This window comes from Cyclopterus lumpus, chromosome 24, assembly GCF_009769545.1.
Source record: "Cyclopterus lumpus isolate fCycLum1 chromosome 24, fCycLum1.pri, whole genome shotgun sequence".
NCBI classification, from domain to species: Eukaryota; Metazoa; Chordata; class Actinopteri; order Perciformes; family Cyclopteridae; genus Cyclopterus; species Cyclopterus lumpus.
The window spans coordinates 14,483,537-14,501,261 of record NC_046989.1 but is presented as its reverse complement, the minus strand read 5'-3'; the positions used below and the strand labels follow the sequence as shown (position 1 = coordinate 14,501,261).

The 17,725-nt window shown below is 40.8% G+C and overlaps 1 protein-coding gene across 1 annotated transcript in view; it reads left to right on the top strand.

Annotated features, from left to right (window-relative positions):
- The window catches only part of map3k5 (mitogen-activated protein kinase kinase kinase 5), a 63,331-nt gene that overhangs the window by 20,727 nt on the left and 24,879 nt on the right, over positions 1-17,725 (top strand). The window contains exons 4-8 of the mRNA XM_034527004.1: positions 3,611-3,804; positions 6,212-6,380; positions 7,766-7,872; positions 14,444-14,614; positions 16,444-16,556. Coding sequence (XP_034382895.1) covers positions 3,611-3,804; positions 6,212-6,380; positions 7,766-7,872; positions 14,444-14,614; positions 16,444-16,556 — 754 coding nt within the window. The remainder of the gene's footprint in view (positions 1-3,610; positions 3,805-6,211; positions 6,381-7,765; positions 7,873-14,443; positions 14,615-16,443; positions 16,557-17,725) is intronic.

Here is a 17,725-nt window from a genome sequence, read left to right as displayed (position 1 = left end):
TAGTTGTAACTCAGTTTTAATTAACTTTCATTCCCATGAAAGCCCCGAACCGTTTCAGTTCAAAACACATTTTGTAAATCATATTCATCATATTCATACGCGATAGCAAACCTCTCCTGTTGTAACATCAGCACCTGCCTCTTGCAAGCATGACATTTCAACCTGCTGTAGTCTCTGAAATGAAACATTTTATTGAAACTTTACATGTAACCCTTACAATTAGAAAGCTCATCTTTTTCTGTGAGCAACCTTTATTTCTAGACTAGATAATTGGCAGTACAGGCATAGGGAACCATGAAAATGCCAGTCATGCTAACCCCGCTTCGCTTTGTTACTGTTTCAAGGTCTTGATCATTTATTTGATGTCTGCATAGTGGATATCATGCTGAAAGACCTCCAGGGCAAAAAAGCCATCTTCCTCACCAGTTGATGATCCGTGTATAAGAGGTGTAAATAATTTGCTTCAAGGTAGCCTACTTCTGTTGCAGGGTAAAGCTAGTTAGCCATAGTATTATAGTGCAGTATTCCAGATGACGGTAACACTATCCAACAGGTCCGCGGGTGTTGGCTGAAGTTTAAAGTTCCCCATGACAGATGAGCAAGACACAAAGCCACTGACGTTACTCTCAACTGATATAGTAGCATCTTTGTTCCCGTGGACTTGAACCGAAACGTCTCTAGCTTCTAACCTGTAATCCCGCAAAATAATGTTGTCTGTAGTCCTTTGCTTTGTTAGTAAGGCTTGGTCACTAATCTAGCTAGTATGCTGGGTATTATAACATTTGATAAGTATACTCTTTAATGCATTCCATACAATGTTGCTCTTCTGTCTTGCTAAACTGTGATTGGAGAATATCTTTTTGTGGGAGGGATGTTTCTACCAGTCAGTTGCACAGTTGCCACCTGTGCTGGTGCAATTGCATTTAATTTAATTTCAACTAATGTATTTAAATGTTTTAAATGCAGTTTTAAATGTTTTGTTACTGCTGAAACAAAAGCATGTGTTGCTAATTGTATTTAACGGCGTGCATTTAAAAAACGTGTTAGTGGAAATCCAGGTAATTCCCCTCAGTTGGTGTATATCCAATCACTGTAATTACAACACATTATTCTGTCAGTGTTGGTGTAAATATACAGACTGACGCTACCCACAGACTTCAAATCTGCAGCTCGGGGAGCTTTAGGCCTGGCTGGAGGAGACCATGAGTGGTTACTTCCTCAATGGGTTAATGACTCTCTGAGCCGTTGTATAAATGAACTGCTCACAAGAAGTTGTGGTCGGCTCTTTGTGTGTTCCTGTGAAGGTGATTGATTAGGCATGCAAACCTCCAATCCTCCTGTAACTGCAAATGGACAGATGGACCATCAGCAAGGCTCACACACCAGATGACTCACTCGCTGGATAACTGACTCACTCTGAATCACATTCACCAGGTTCCCAATGAGCCAGTGCTGTCGCACGTCTTTCACTCCGCAGCTGAGAGACTTGTTACCTGTAAGCGTCTTGCGGCAGTTAGCTTCAAATGACCTGCAGCAACACACAGAGGAGCAATTTATAGCGGATTTCCCATTTTTCAGGATCTTGCAACCTGTCTGGTTACGTCTAACAGAAACAGGGGTCACAGGTTTATTTATAAAAGGCATGCACCGCCACTGCAGGAAGTAGTTATCTGCGGATGGATTTCATTGCTTCAATGCCGCGCCTTCCTTTCAGTTCTTTCTCTTTCTGTTGGCAGCGTGAGCAGCAGTGTGTTTTCTCAAATAGGCTGCATGAAGAGCTAAAACCATGGCAGAGTTTTAAAGCCGTCAGGATGCAGCTGGGTATGCAGCCCAACCGCCTTCAGACGCTCTCATGTTGTGTTTCACCACACATCTGACATTCTGGGAATAGCACTCCTTGAAAATGCCTCTGCTGCCTCTCTTGAGGATGTCAAAAGTGGATTTCCTGCCTCTTTCTCTCTCTCTCTCTGTCTCTTTCTCTCTTTTTCTCTGTGCTGCAAACACCACATCCACGTGTTTCCTCGTTGTTTATTCGGCAGTGCAAGGCCACGGCAACAGAAGCGTCACAATCGCTGCTGGAGAATAATGTCAAGTTAAAACAAATACAGACACGGAATATGGGAAATCTTGCTCCAGACAAAACACAGATGTCAAGAATTAGAGCTGAGTAAATAAAGAAGAACACATTTAGTGCTACTGTACAACTGCAGCTAAAACTGAAACAGACATGAAACAAAATTGCTCTTGCGTATGCCGCGGCTGCAGCGAATAACAGGGTAGAGATGTGTACTCGGTGAGCAGCAGAGGCTTCTGCACTAAGTAGAATGTGTAAGTACGCGGCTGTTATTGTTTGCATTTGCAAGAAAGCAGCTCCGAACAGGACTGTCGGCACCTGCTGCCTGTGTAGACTGGTTCAGTGAAGACCACGCAACACAAACACTATTGTCTGTGAGGACGGATCAGAGCCGAACGCTCATGTTGTTACCTGAAACGGTCTGAAACAGGGGAAATGGAGCAGACTTCCTCCAGGCAATCTGCTTCCTCCATGTAAAATGTAATCTATGCAGTAAAATCGGTTGTAAAGAGCCTTTTGTTAAAAAGTTTAAATAGATGAGGTAATATTGTAATGACGGTTTGTTTTTACTGTAAATGCATAATTTTGCCCTGTAAGGACACTGCTTATGATACATTATACTCTAAGTGTGGTTATTGATACATGTATGGATCTACTTTATAATAACTGCATGAAGTGACCTATCTTTTATGGCAATATAGCATTGTAATTTGTAAATGTACAGACTGAAAAAAAGCAAAGTAATCGTTTGAATTGAAAGTGTATTCTTGACATTGAAACAGAAGATGACAAAAGAAAATCTCACCACAAGGTCCATTTACTAACTATTCTGGAGCCTTCAATTATACGACACAATCTTCTTCAGAAGATGGAGTTGCCCAATTGTCATTGAATTGTACATGTTTAAATTGTATTCTTATTTTTTTGGCACTTTTCCATATTGACCTAAAAGTTGAGAGTGAAATTGGAAATAGAAGTTGACACAAGAATCTCTCTCCAAGGTCCATTTACTAGCAGTACTAGCCAATTGTATCACAAAATCTTCTTCAGCAGATTGACTTCAAGTAGAGAACAGAAGGACAAGAGTGGGCTTTTGAATTTTCAGCCAACATTGACGAGAAGTCAAATTAGTGCTTGAAAAAAATGGAAATGACAAGTTCCATGGCAACGGGCAAATCCAGCTGCAAAGGAAGTTGGTGCGATACGATTTGCAGAAGAGCTGTCACAATCACAATGTCCAAATGGACATTGTGATTGTGGTTAGACTGTCTAGACAACTCAAAAAAACTATGTCTATTGAAGACGTGAAGATTCAAATACAGATATTATAAAAAATATACAGTGTGTCCTTTTATCCCTCTCGGGTCACATTAAATCTAATTATCAAGTCTTTTGGTTTCTCAAAAATAATACACCCACATTTGGCTAAAATACTGCCTCGTTCACACCCAACCCACAATGGTATACACAAAGAGTCCTCTGATGCTTAGATATACCAATAGCTATTTCCCAAAACGTTGTCTCTTGCATCAACAGACTTGCTCAGCCAACTACACCTTCATCCCGTACATGGTGACGCCCCACAACAAGGTGTACTGCTGCGAGAGCAGCCTGATGAAGGGCCTGACGGAGCTGATGCAGCCCAGCTTTGAGATGCTGCTGGGGCCCATCTGCATGCCACTGCTCGACCGCTTCATCCAGGTGCTCAAAGTGTCCCAGGCAAACTCCCAGTAAGTACACTGCAGGGCTGATGGTGGTTGGACTGGGCCAAAGATTACTCTTTGTCAATCATAATTACCATCCCTCTACAAACATACTGTCGATGCTATCCATCATCATCAGAATCAGAATCAACTTTTTTATTAGCCAAGTTGGTTTACACCTACAAGGAACTTAGTGTGGTGGGACCCAAATATACTCCATGAACAAGGATGCTAAACAAAATCCCTGTTTTTGAAGTTGTTACTTCTCTACAAAGGCAGAGACCAATTACTACAAAAGCAGGGAAATTCAGAACAAACTGTTTACGTTTTCAAGCTATCTTGAAACTATTGTAAAAGGTTGTAATGCCTTAATTGTATGCATGTTTAGGCTGATTACAAAGTATCTATCTGCAAACAAAATGTACATGTATCTCTGTTTTGCCCATAGTAATATTGCCAGTAACATATTGAAATCAATAATGAATAAATCCACAATTTACTACCCTGACTGATTTAAAGGTTACTTGGTTGCGCATAATCACACACATTTCAAAAGTCAAGAAGGTAGTTAGCATTGATGCTAGTCTGCTGAGCTAGTGTTTGTTGCCCATTTTGATTGAGTTAATGTCGCAGATAGCGATGTGGAGTAATGAATTGTGTTGGTTCACGATGCTATGTTGGTTATGTTGGTTATGGTGGTTATGTTCGTTATGTTGGTGACAGATCACAGCCAGGGAGAAATCTATCTTTAGTTGTAGCGTTAGCTTTAGCTAAGCATAGCTAACTATATATCACCTGCTTAAGCTAAGTTAGCCTTCCTGCTTATGTGTGATAATTCTAGATGCTGTTTTTGGTAAGTTATACATTTCGATGCCATAATAATAGTCTGTCTTAATTCACGTTGGACAAAATATTCAGTGGTTACTGCAGTTTGGCTTTGAAGGGCTGAATATAATTAGAAGGTTATTTCCCTGCGATCCTGAAAATGGCGATGACCATTAATTGTCATATACTGTTGAAGGAAACACTTTCACATTTAGAGCAAAGCAATGCGTTTGTGGATGTGGAAGGAAAATATTTTTTGGGGTACTATTTTAAGCTGTCCGTGAACAAGAAGTTCCTCTGAAGGCAATGTACAGAAGTAGGGGCCATATGAGGATATATGGTAAAACAATGTTCAACTGGTTTTATTGTAAATACAAGCTGAGGTATCTCAGTTTTTTAAGGTTTCAATCTCTTTGTCATTTATAAGATGAGGCAGACGTCATTAAAGTGTTTCTTAAAAATCCAGCTGGTGTTCATGTTTGAGGAGCACTGTGACTGTTTCTCTTTTCTTTTATTATCCCACTCTTACTATTTTTACTTGCTGTAATTATTTCCATGTCGTGCATCCCTCAACCTTGACTTGCGTGGTGGTGATCTACTTTTATTTAACTTTTTACACCGCCTTAGTTGCTGGGGTAATATGTTCGGCCTTCCTGCCAACAGGCGATGCAGCAGCCAGTCAGCTCAGCTCCAGGAATAGGGACTCCGGTTTTACAGCCGCACAGAAGAAAAACGTGCAATTTGATTAAGCTTCTGTCTCCTGGATACCAAGATGCATGAAGTTATAACTATTGAGCCAAGCAGAGTGTGTTCTGCTCAGCAATCACAGGTATTGGAGTAGAATGCAATCTGTACATTGTGTGAAGGAGCACGACTGTTATTTATAATAAACTATCGAGTACAGATTTAATTTAGTCTGCTATATACGAGACCTGTGCTACCTTTACATTTATGTACTGTTTGCGGTATACTCCTAAAATATTTTGACAACATTTCAAAATCATTCAAAAAGCTATTGTTATCAAATGTGGAGTCGTGAATGAAGATCCAACAAATTATGTGCTGTAAACGTACAACTTAAAAGGGTGTCTATTCATCAATTGCTGTGTGTTCAAAAATATGAAAGATTATATGAGAAGAGGGTATCCAATTGTGTGTTTGTAAATAACCCTGCTTTCAGTTAATCTGTCTTAATTAAAGGCTTTCCTCCACAAAATTCAGTGAAACTAATATCGGGAGTTATGAGGCCCCGACCTCGGTCAGTCACAATAATGATATATTAAACAATAAATGTATGAAATATAGTTGTTAGTTTTACTTTAAATTACTTTACTAAAAGTGGAAATATTTCCACACATTTATGAACTAATTCCTCTGAAAAACTAACGGAAAGTAGCTCCTCTCACTGGAGAGCAATCTGAAATTAATTAAAAAACTAAATCATGTTAGAAATGCCCCTCAGGGAGATATAAACTACCGAAAGCAATTTGGTTAGTATGGTTTTCAGAAAGGAAAAACATTCCGAATTGAACTAACTTTAAATAATGGAAACTGTGTTTTAGATTTCTTAATCATACATTCATAAACTGTGTATCTTCTTGTCTCACAGCCAGTATTTCCGAGAGACGATCCTGAATGAGATCCGTAAGGCTCGGGAGCTGTACACCGGCATGGAGCTGGCTGCCGAGCTGAGCCGCATCCAGCAGCGGCTGGACAACGTGGAGTGCCTTTCGATCGACATCGTCATCAACCTGCTGCTGACGTACCGGGACATCCAGGTACACCTGCTCTGTGTAAACATCAGCATGTTGTTGTCGTGTGTCGAATTGAGCCTGCTGCCTGAGGATAATTTAACAAATTGGATAATATGGGAAGACAGTCGGTAGTTGTTGCTTCCTGTTGTTTTTCAGAAGAGAATAGGCACATTGGGAGTGAATTTTATTCATTTCACTATGTCCCAGACTCAATTTACACTGAAAGCAAAGCGTCCTCTTCTTGTTCTGTGCCATAAAGCAACCGGCCTTTGTGCTGTAGAACAATCTCTTAGTTTTCCTGCCACCATAGACAGCCCATGAGGATCATAGATATGTATTTACTTCAGAGGGATCTTATAATTAAAAGTTCAAAGTTCAAACCCCCACAAAAATAATAAACACAAAATTAGGACACAGTCCTTGTTAATCATAAATCTAAATGTAATAAAGGTCCACAATTAACGATTATAGTTAACGGTAAAATGTCCCATATAATTGTGAAAAATAAAATACAATAATTGCTGATTAAACAATTTTGAATCTTTATCAGACTTTTGGAGGCTAACAATAACATCTCAAATGTCAAAATATTGTGTTTACATGAAAAGTATTGCTCAATTACGACCTGCATTTAAAAAAAAATAACTGAACCAATCAGGATGCACCTCTCATCACCAGATTAAAACCTTGCCATAACTGTGTTTTTGCACACTGAGAACACAACTCTTTAGAGGAGGCCACGCAAAAACCTCCAGCCCAACATCCCAAAAGGTTTCCAGGATGCGCTATGAAGGTATCAGACATCCATCTAACCACCGGTGCACCTCTAAAGTTCAAACCAATTGCTAACTGAGCACAGATGTTCTGCGGCTGCTGCTCATGTTCCTGACCTCGGCAGAGGAAGCCACTGTACGGACCTACTGTACAGGTTAGAGCGAGGTGCCTGCCTCAGCATCAATCCGTCAACGTTGTCCCTTTTTTACGAGTTCCGCTTTCTCAAACGGGGTTCATCGCAGACCGCCTATGGAGGGCTCCAGGCGAAGCGTTTGGTCTGCTCGTCTTAAATCTGGCGCTCTTTCCTCTCTTTAGTCTCCGCATTGCACCGTCCAGATCCTCCCACTCGCCATAGGCAGCGCTCATCCTCATGAATCATTCATTAGAACAACGAGCATTGAGGACGTGCTGAATTATTCAAGATGCTTTGGGTACAGTGACTATGTTGGCAAAAATATGACAAAGGCGCCTCTTAATTATTGTGCTTTTGGCGGTAAGCAGACAGTTGAGAATCAGAGTGAATGAAAAGACATCAGAAGTGTGTAGTGGAGGACATTTGGTGCAAGGATACTTACAATGCTTTGCAATCAGTAGAAAATGCACCCTCACCAGTGTGTCCCTCACTTATCGTGCAGGATTATGAGTCCGTCGTGAAGCTGGTGGAGACTCTGGAGAAGCTGCCGACCTTTGACCCCATGGCCCATCCACATGTGAAGTTCCACTACGCCTTTGCACTGAATCGGTAAGATACACCATGGTGACACTTAACCCGCTACCAGCCAGCCTGCACATGGAGACGTGTGTAGGCTGTACACATTCAGTTTGCACAGCTTTGTATGTCTTTATTTATCTAAAGAGCAGGTTTTGGTTTGCGTGGGGGGGCTTTGATGTTGTGATGACATGTGAACAATGCAGTGTGACGTATTGATAATAAAGCTAACAAAATAGACTTTTTGATGAACACATATTAGCGAACGTCGTCTCTAGGACATCTCTATGCTCTTCTGTCCAATTCTTCTCAATTCTTCATAGTGATTTTTAAGCTTTGGCACAGCCTAGTTACTTTAGTATTTTTAGATATTGCATACGTATTTATTCATGTGTTCATTGCCAGAAGTTGTTTTTAAGCATAACGCCTTTAATTGCTTTGGCTTTGTGCGTTATATGTTGACCAGAGTGGCAAGCTGCTGCTAACAAGTGTTCTTTGTAGGAGTAAATTAAGTTAAATTAACTTTAAATGAATCAAATTAAATTATTGATGTCGTAGCCATGGAAAACACACTTTTTTTAAATCAAAGGTCGGTCCACAGTTTGTACACAGGGTACATTGAACTGCAGGTAACCGCAGACAACCAATAGCTCTTGCTGAGGCCGACCTGAGCATGAGTTCATCTTCTGCTCTGCTGTCCCAAACTGTACCAAACAAAGATATGACTTCAACATGGAGTGCCTTCAGATAGTTTCAAAGCTTTTACCGAACCGCAAGCGTTCAACTGACATCTTTACTAATGTAATATTTATATGTTGTATGTCTTCTAAAATGGTTTCTAACAAGTTAATTAAAATTGTAATGTTTAAGGATTTATTGGTAAATTGGCTCAGGTTTAGAATGTGCTCTAGATGTTTTCCCAGCAATATAAACAGATATAAGAAAGGGGATTATGAGGTGTTTAACTTCCTAAAAGCTTATAATCCATTAACAAAGCCAATAATGCCATGTTGTTGTTGTATTTGATAAAAATACAATGTATTTCCTAATCATGTGAATTGTGTGTTTTCAAGCAAATAACCACTATATATGGCACTAACACAGTAAAGCATAACGTTTAGATTATTTGACGGTCAACGCCGACTTCAGAGCGCTTGACTTTTTTGTTTAGGGATGGCGGTGAAAAAAATAATCTGGACTCTCGCTGTAGATTATAGTTCTTTGAAAGAAAGTCGGAATCGGTAATAATCAAAACGGTGTGGTCCGACTTTGAAAAGGAATCTTCTCGCCAATCAAACTTGCCGTCCCATTTGTCGGCGGTCCCACCGGAAAGACAACGATGCTCTCTGAGATGTTCGAAAACTCGCTGGAGGAAACTCCCTCTTCACCTCCGCCCGTTCCTGTTCTTTCCAAGTTATCGCTTACATATACATTTATCAACCAACCAGTTTATCTTGGCTTCATCTGTTTTTATAAAGAGGGTTTTAACGGTGGGGAGAACTTTTCTCAAAACTCCAGTTAAATCTTGAAAAAGCAGCATACATCATTCGTGTGCTGCTACTGTGCTCAGGGGAAAAGACAGATGTACGACACAGAGAGCTTTTGACTGCCTGCTTCTCACCGGCTGCCTTTCTTGTAAACGTCCTGCGGTTTTCGTGGTGCGGCGGCCTCAAACGGCAGTAAAGCATGCTGTTCTTTAATTTGGCAGCAATTGGAAAATATTTCTGCTTGGTGCCAAGATGCGCGTGTGTTTACGCTGTTACTGTCGAGCATATTACCAGGATGTGATATTGTGTTTATGAGCTGCGGGCAGCAACGCTGAGACATTGTGTCAGACAGATTCATACGATAGGTGTTAATGACAGAAGACACTCCCTTCAGTTTAGTGGAGACAAACATCTGTGGGAGGTCTGTACGGTGTCAGCTGACCTATTCAACAAAGTAGGATTAGTCTCTGTAACTATGTAACTATATAGCGCTTACAAGTGATTGTTATGCAATGTGTGCTGACAATTTAATTGTTCATGTGGTACATGAGGTATAAGAGGATTTGGACAATGATTTATAGACTGGAATCCACAGAAATACATGCAATGTTTGGTGTCAGAGAAGGTAATACGACAATATACCTTGGGATGATATTAATTCCTCTTAGCATCATATCATGTATACCATAGTAACTAATATATATCCTTTAATATTTCAGTTTGTGAAGATGTTTTTGGCAACATTGGTTTTTAGCATGACTTTTTCATCAGTGGTATGAAGTGTTTAACTCCCCAATCTAGACATTGATATTCCCAGTTGGTTGTTTGGTTCAGTTGTTCTATTAATTTTCCAGAAAACATATAATGCACTTATTTATATTAGTGTGGAAAAATATATTGAAATATTGTAAGCTCGCCAATGCTTTTCTCTACCTCTTACCCACCAAGATGCCCTAATAATAACCTCCATAGTTATAGAGATTTTCATACATGTTGCCCTCTCCTAGTGGACAGTTTAGTGTTCCCCAATAGAAGCTGCCTTTTCCATCTTCATAAAGGATGTGTAATTTTGGACATTTAACCGGTGAAATAACTATATTGAAGATTTGAATATGAAATTACCGATATCACACAGTCGTCTTCAAAAAGAGGCTACTGTCATGAGGTAATGGTGCGTTGTGAGAGACAATAGAGTGATTGTTCTCTTTTGAGACCCGAACCAGAAATAAATGTTCACCATTCAAGTGGACTTTTATAAATCATTACCCGGCGGCGTGCAGCACACCGAGCCCCGAGACATCAATATTGCGCCTTAATGAACGCACGGCGAATGGTCTAAAAGTCGGGGCTCGGCCTCCAGACGGATCTCTGGGGTTGACGAGTGTCTGGACTAATTGCCGTCAGCCTCTTGTCGGCAGCAGGGCGGCGTCAGGCTTGTGAGACGCTGCCGGTCTCCTGACGAGAGCAGAGGAAGAATCTCCTCCATCCAAATACCAGTCAGCACTCTGGAGAGAAGAAAGGGAGAAATAACTTGATGCATTAGGCGGGGGAGGGTCTCGTCTCCCTGAGCGCCCTCCCCTCCGGACGGTCTCCATGGTAATAGCTGTCAGCTCATATGTTTTATTTAACTTTCACGCTCTGGATTGGAGCCACGATTTGTTTATATCACACGTTGTGGCTGTGTGTGTGTGTGAGACTGATCCCCGCAACACCACGCATCTCTTTCTGAAGTCTGTGTTTTGACACGTTCATTAACTCGAGAACAAAGCCTTGTCAAAAATTCATCCCTCGAGAACAAAAATTGCCCTCATGGAATAGAGATTGTGAAGCACTTTGCTGCTTAAATTAACATAATAATGAGGATATTCGTGAAGATATAAGGGACCTTAGTTGGTATTAATGCCCTATACGTTATTTAATAAAACGAGTATGAAGAGAAGCATGTACAAATAATAATCTTAAGTGATGGTATTATCCTAACCGATTAATATACCATGGCCATTAAGGATTGATGTATAGCGCCGATTACCGAGAGCACATTGTGCAGCTCTTGTCTGATTCTTGGCTCTGTCTCTTTGCTTCGGCGCTCCTGCGCTGCAATACACAGTTCCCCTGTGATTTAAAATAGCATGTCCAGTAATGTGACATGTTCTGTTGCTTACAGTCAATTTGGTTTTCAGGGTAATATTTCGTGCTTGAGTGTTGACATCGACACGGACTCCGCAGACATTGTGGTCCACTGCAGGAAAGCCTCCCAAGCTGCCCAAACAAACAAGCAACAGTCGGGGGATTCAAACACCCGTTTTGCTTGGTTCAGTGGTGGTCTGGGCCTCCTGGTGCTCAGAGTTCTGGTTGTAGCTGCGTCCACATTCAGTTGTGTTTTTTTTGTTTTATTACTAGATCCCTTGTGATATTCCCTGTCTTGTATTTGATGTTTTCTTTCATTCCTTACCGTCCAGTTAAAGTGTCTGGAGCATCAGAAACACCTCTAAGTCTAACGCAGTACGAGTCAACGGGCGCCAAGACCAAAGAACAGCCTCCGAAAGTACCATAAAGTTGAATCGGTCTCGTTCTTTGTTTTTACAGTGTCAACCAAACTGAACGTTATAGCCTTCATTATGGTAAGATTTATAGCAGGGCTGTTGTACTAAACTTAGTCAGGTCTACCTAATAAACGGATAACTTGGATTATAATTGACTACATGCGTGAGTCAGACCATTTATTTATTGACAATTGTTAGAGAAAAAAATGTAATTGTGAATTAAAGCTGCGAGCAGCAATGAACGGGTCCTCGCTCACCCGCGGCAGTCGGGGGCGCCGGCGGGACGCCGACCCGCTCGGCCGAGAACACGGGGACGCCGGTCGTACGTTTTACCGTTTGTCGCGTAACCACGATATTCTTTTGCCAGTAGGGCTGACATGATTCTCTCTACAGCCAGAAAAAAGACAAAATAGAGAAGATTAACAGTAACAACAATAATATAACTTTAAATATCACTTACACTTTTACAAAGTGGTTCTAACAATAAAATAATAATAAATGTACAAAATAGTGAAAAAAAGAGGAGAATAAAATATCTTCATAAAAATGCCAGTCTATAGTCTATCAAAAATGTAAAATAAATAATAAAATTAGCCATGTTAAGTCAAAGTTATGTAACATGCATACACTGTTTGAACATTTTATCTAAAAAAAAGTTTATATTTAAAACAAATATGTATTTAAAATATATATATATACATATATATGTATATATATATATTTCATATATATATATTACATATATATTCTGGTCTAAAACTTGTCATTTTATTTTTTTAGTTGGTGTTCCAATGACAATTTCGAATGTTTTTTCTTGGAAATGTGTTCAGGGCTTGACTGGCATCATTCATGATTATCTTTGGAAAGATTGGTTTAGTTAAAGCAACAGTCTCTAGCATAACAAAGCACAGAAAGTGGGATTTTATTTGAATATTTTTAACGACAAGTGAGAGTGGGTGCAAGCGACGTTTTTTGCAGAATAATCATGTTCATGGCCTTCTGATCATGCTGGAAAGAAGATTGAAGTCGATCGGATCATTTTTGTGGGAGATAACGGTAAATGTATAACGGCGAAAAGTGCCAAAAACCAGTGAAAAACGTGAAAAATGGGCAGCGAATTATTGTAGCGCCCCCTAGTGTTCAAATTGCACAATATTTCTTTTCAAGTTAAGGCATGCCATGCGCACTAACATGCCATGTTTCAAACTGATTACTCCCAATAGTGTTGACGCTATGAGCATTGAAAAACAAGACACGCCCCTAAGATGTTCATTGGGCCATAGATCCTTACCACAATGAGATATAAATAAACAGTTGACACATTCTACGTCATCTGGCTTCAATGATTTGATTGATACAGGTTTTGTTGATTTGGACCAAGTATGTAGTTAAGAAAGTCAATTAGGTGTCTTTTACAAAATTCAAAATGGCGGAAAATCTAAGTAGGCGGACCTTAGGGGTCTGAGAGGCTTTTTTGTAGAGCAGGTGTAAGTGAACATGTGTGAACAATTTCAAGTCAATCGGACATTCTGGGTGAGGGGCGTCGCCGGTCAACATTTTAGGGGGCGCTAGAGAGCAACTATGAATTGCAAAAATTTGACTCCTTGATCATATGGCTATTTTCACCAAGCCTGACAAGCGTGCCAAATATGATTAGTTTTAAAAATGTCTACGTACCCCAGAAATGCTCCCAATGTTCAAAAATATCCTAGCAATTTCAATTTCAATAGGGTCAAGTTAGAAAATGAAACAACTCTGGGGGCGTGGCCTTGGAAAAAGGCGAGTTTGCCAGACCTGTAGCCCAATCCTCATCTCTACTTGAGGCTCGCTACTCGAGGCTACATTAGCCCCCTGATCCTGCTGAAGGCAGCTGCATTGTGGGTAATGTAGGAGCTAAGTTTTGACGAGGAAGAATAAACAATATCTCTGGTTCTGTCGCATCGATTTGGACCCTTTGTGAGTGCAACAATATTATGGAGTACTCTTTTTAAGGTGTCCTGTCCCCACATTCAGGTGTCAGAAAGAAGATTTATTGAATGCATAAGACTAATACTACATTTGGATCATGAGCAAATTTGGCCAAATAGGGATGTAGTGTATGAAGTGCTTGGGAGTAGAATTGGCTGACAGTGCTCTTGTTTTATGTCTCCAGTTGTTGTTAAGTGCTCAAGGCGTGTCACCTGTTACTCCCTTCATGATGTGTGTGCTTATGTCTCCTTACTCAAAATAGAAAGCAGTGGAAAGGAGTGTTGAATGGAATGTGAACTGTCTAAACCAGCCTTTTGAAATGTAATTAATGATCTTTAGGAAATGTGCCAATTCTTCTGGAGTAAATGCAGCAAACGTCACCTTTTTAAATAACGGAGTGTACGATTTATCAGTGAAGTTTGAAGGACTTCCAAGAGACAATGAAACCAAAGAATCTCTTTAATTGGTGTAGCAGAGGTTAAGATGTCCTGACACCCAAGTGTCCCACATGCTGGGGTAGATATTCTCTCCGTGTGTGTTGCTTCGTTGCTGCACACTCAATTGAAATCCCTACTGACTTTGCATGCTGTGTGTTTGTGAGCGTAGGAGAAACCTGCCGGGCGACAGGCAGAAGGCTCTGGACATAATGCTGCCGCTGATGGAGGACGAGGAGCAGGTAGCCTCGGACATCTACTGCCTGGTGGGGCGGATCTACAAGGACATGTTCCTGGAGTCTCACTTCACTGACACGGCGAGCAGAGACAGCGGCACACACTGGTGAGAGAGCCGGGCAGGATGTTGGGTATCACGTATGCATATAGAAGAAATATTTCCAAGGGCAAGATGCATGATGGATGTCTTTGAGGTGACTCACTGGATTGTGGCACCACGGGATCAAGAGTTTGCTGTGAATGGTGCCGTGAGTAGAAGACTTTAATAGCTGTGATCATAAAGGTGTTTCCCCTTTAAGTCAGGGGAAACACCAATATGGAAAAACCAAGAGGATTTAAAGTCATATATTGATGTTAAAAGGTCTGCCTTGTGATATGGTAATTTGGTAACATCTCCGTGGCTCATACGACCACTAAAGCCTCATTTGGAAGATCTTGTTTCTCGAATAAATCGTACGCTTGCAATGTTTCCCTTTTTTAATAGGCTTAATCCCTTTTCAGTAAAAGTGCATGCCTCGTTTAAAGGTTGAGGGTTTTTCTTACTTATGCACCACGCCTCACTGACACCAGTGCAGTTCTTATTGATTTCTTAAAAGGAAGAACATAGTCAGGTACCGATACATAAACACTCTTGCTTCAAAGATCTATGTAGGTATGACACGGTGTAGTGTTTTGAGATAATGATCGTTACAGTGTGTTTATGTAAGGCGTAGCATAATTCAATGGTCTTCTATATTTTCTCACATTTGTCACGTTTCTATAAATTAAGGAGGTCCATCGCTTCCTTTAACCACAAAATGTGACCATGGGGTTATTTTAGTTTAGTTAAATGGTCCTACTTTCTCGGTACAAAGGTTGTAGCCTGAACATTTCACACAGGTGCGATGTATACATTTGAGTAATGCAGTAAGGATAAACATATCTAACATAGGAAACACATGAAGTCACAGGATAATTTGTCATGTATCAAAATATCCTTGCATTTAAATTGGGATTCAAAACACACATTTAATGGATGATCTTGAATTGCATGATTGAATCCCTTAAACAAACTAAAGATACATGAATTCCAAATAAAAGTTATTGCCAGATATAATGAGGAAGCCCAGCGATCTCAAGTAGGGGTTTAGTCCTATGCGAATGAATGAGGGAATTTATTTGTTTTTAATTCTATCATTACAATGAATGCTCATATTTATATATGTCATTTCATACATTTACTGTCTGTATAATAGTCCTTTCAGGTGCTAATGCACTGTTTTTTGGAGAGTCATTTTAAGATCTAAACCTGGTTCAGACCTGCAGATGATGAAGCTGGATGTTCGCAGCGTGAGTGCTCTGCCAAAAAAAACAAAAGGCAGCCTGCGGGATGTGCTCGATGTTAATGAGTCAGCAGAGAGTGAGATGCATGTGGAGGGTTTCCAGCACCTTGTTGAATCCAGGAAGGCAGTTCTGATTGAAACCACGGTGTTACTTGGTACTATCTTGTTTGCGATCTCCCGTGAGTATGTCAGTCATTGGAGTCTATGATATATGATGGATAACAGAGCAATGATGATAACAGAAGGCTGCTCGTTGCCTTTATCTGGAAATTGCTCTTCGATTGAATAAGATGCCTGCGTAATCGAGCTCCCATCTGGCTATTATTTGCAGATCCATGTCACAATTTGGCAGAGGCTCCTAATAACATGCACACCCCTTCCCTCAGCACAACAGATTGCTCATTAAATAAATGAGAATTTTAGGGTACTCACAGTGGCGGTTTGCAGGTCTGTGGTCCCAACCCAATATGGTTGTAATTGTTGTTGTGAGTTGAAGTGTCTCAGGAAGCCGGGGAGCCCAATGAAGCCATCCTTTATCTCAGACATGCTTTGGGGTGTGGAATGACGCATTTATTATTATTTATTGAAGTCATTTGTTTTATTCTGCTTTCAGGTTTAAAAAGGGCTTTGAGTCAGAGCCAACACTACACTCTGGGATCAACTATGCCGTTCTGCTCCTGGCGGCCGGGCACCAGTTTGAAACATCTTTCGAACTTCGTAAAGTGGGTGAGTGGACGCAGCATTGGATATCTGTCTTTTTAGAGCTATACAGATACACAGAGCTGAGGGAAATGATAATACTCTGTGTGCATCACTACCTGCAGCCTCTGTCACACATCACACTTAGTCCTTCGATCCAGTATGTTATAAAAAATATTGATTATTGCTACTTTGATTAAGGAAATCAGATCATACGTAAAATGACTTTCTTCCTGTTAAGCCCTTGTTCCCAATCCTTTGGGTCGGCTCTGGAATCTGAGACTCAGAGGAGCTCAGGAATGTGGGAACCGGAGCAAGTAGTCCTGGGAATCCGCCTGCAGCTCCCTAAATTAGCCCCACCCTGAGTCCCTCTGGACCCGTGCTTTCCCCCTACACTAATCCCTGTGAATCCCCCCCCCCCACACCTGCCTCTCCAAATGGCTGGTCACTGCAGCAGGGAGTGTAGAGCAGCAGAAGCCGAAACCATTATCACAATTATAAATAAACATCCAAAATAAACAGGCGTTGAGCCCTTTCTTACAGTCTCTCCTTGGCTGTCAAACACTCAAGGTCCAGATAGTACAAAACATTATATAGAATAAAATCCATACAAAATCACAAGTAAAATCCATAGACCTACGAATGCCTCTATAAACAGACAGCTGTCTCCACAGCTGGGACTGGTAGCGTGTAGAACAGGTTCAGGTTCAGGTTACTTTATTTGTACCCGTAGGTAGACTTGTTTGGCAATGGAAAGTGAGGCGTTCATCTCGACACGCATTACAATCAACACAGACAACAAGACAGACACAATGATAAGAGTACACACAGCCACAAATCAGTGCACTGTTATTCTTCTAATTTGTTCACCTGAATGATGGCTGCTGGAACAAAGCTGTTTTTACAACGCTTTGTTTTTACAACGCTTTGTTTTACACCGTGATACTAAATACTTCCGTCTAGAAGGAAGAAGCTGAAATTCCCTGTGTGGGAGTCGTCCTTTTAAGATGGAGCCGGTTATCCGTTTTAAGTGTCTGGTGTACAGGAACTCTGGGCTGTGACTCACCAATCCCAATCTGATGTAGAGAGTTGCTGTTCTTTAAAGACAGGCCTCCAAGCCATGACACCAAAGGAACAGATACAAATTGATTCACTAAAAGCACAATAAAATAAGCTCATCGTGGTTTTGGAAATAG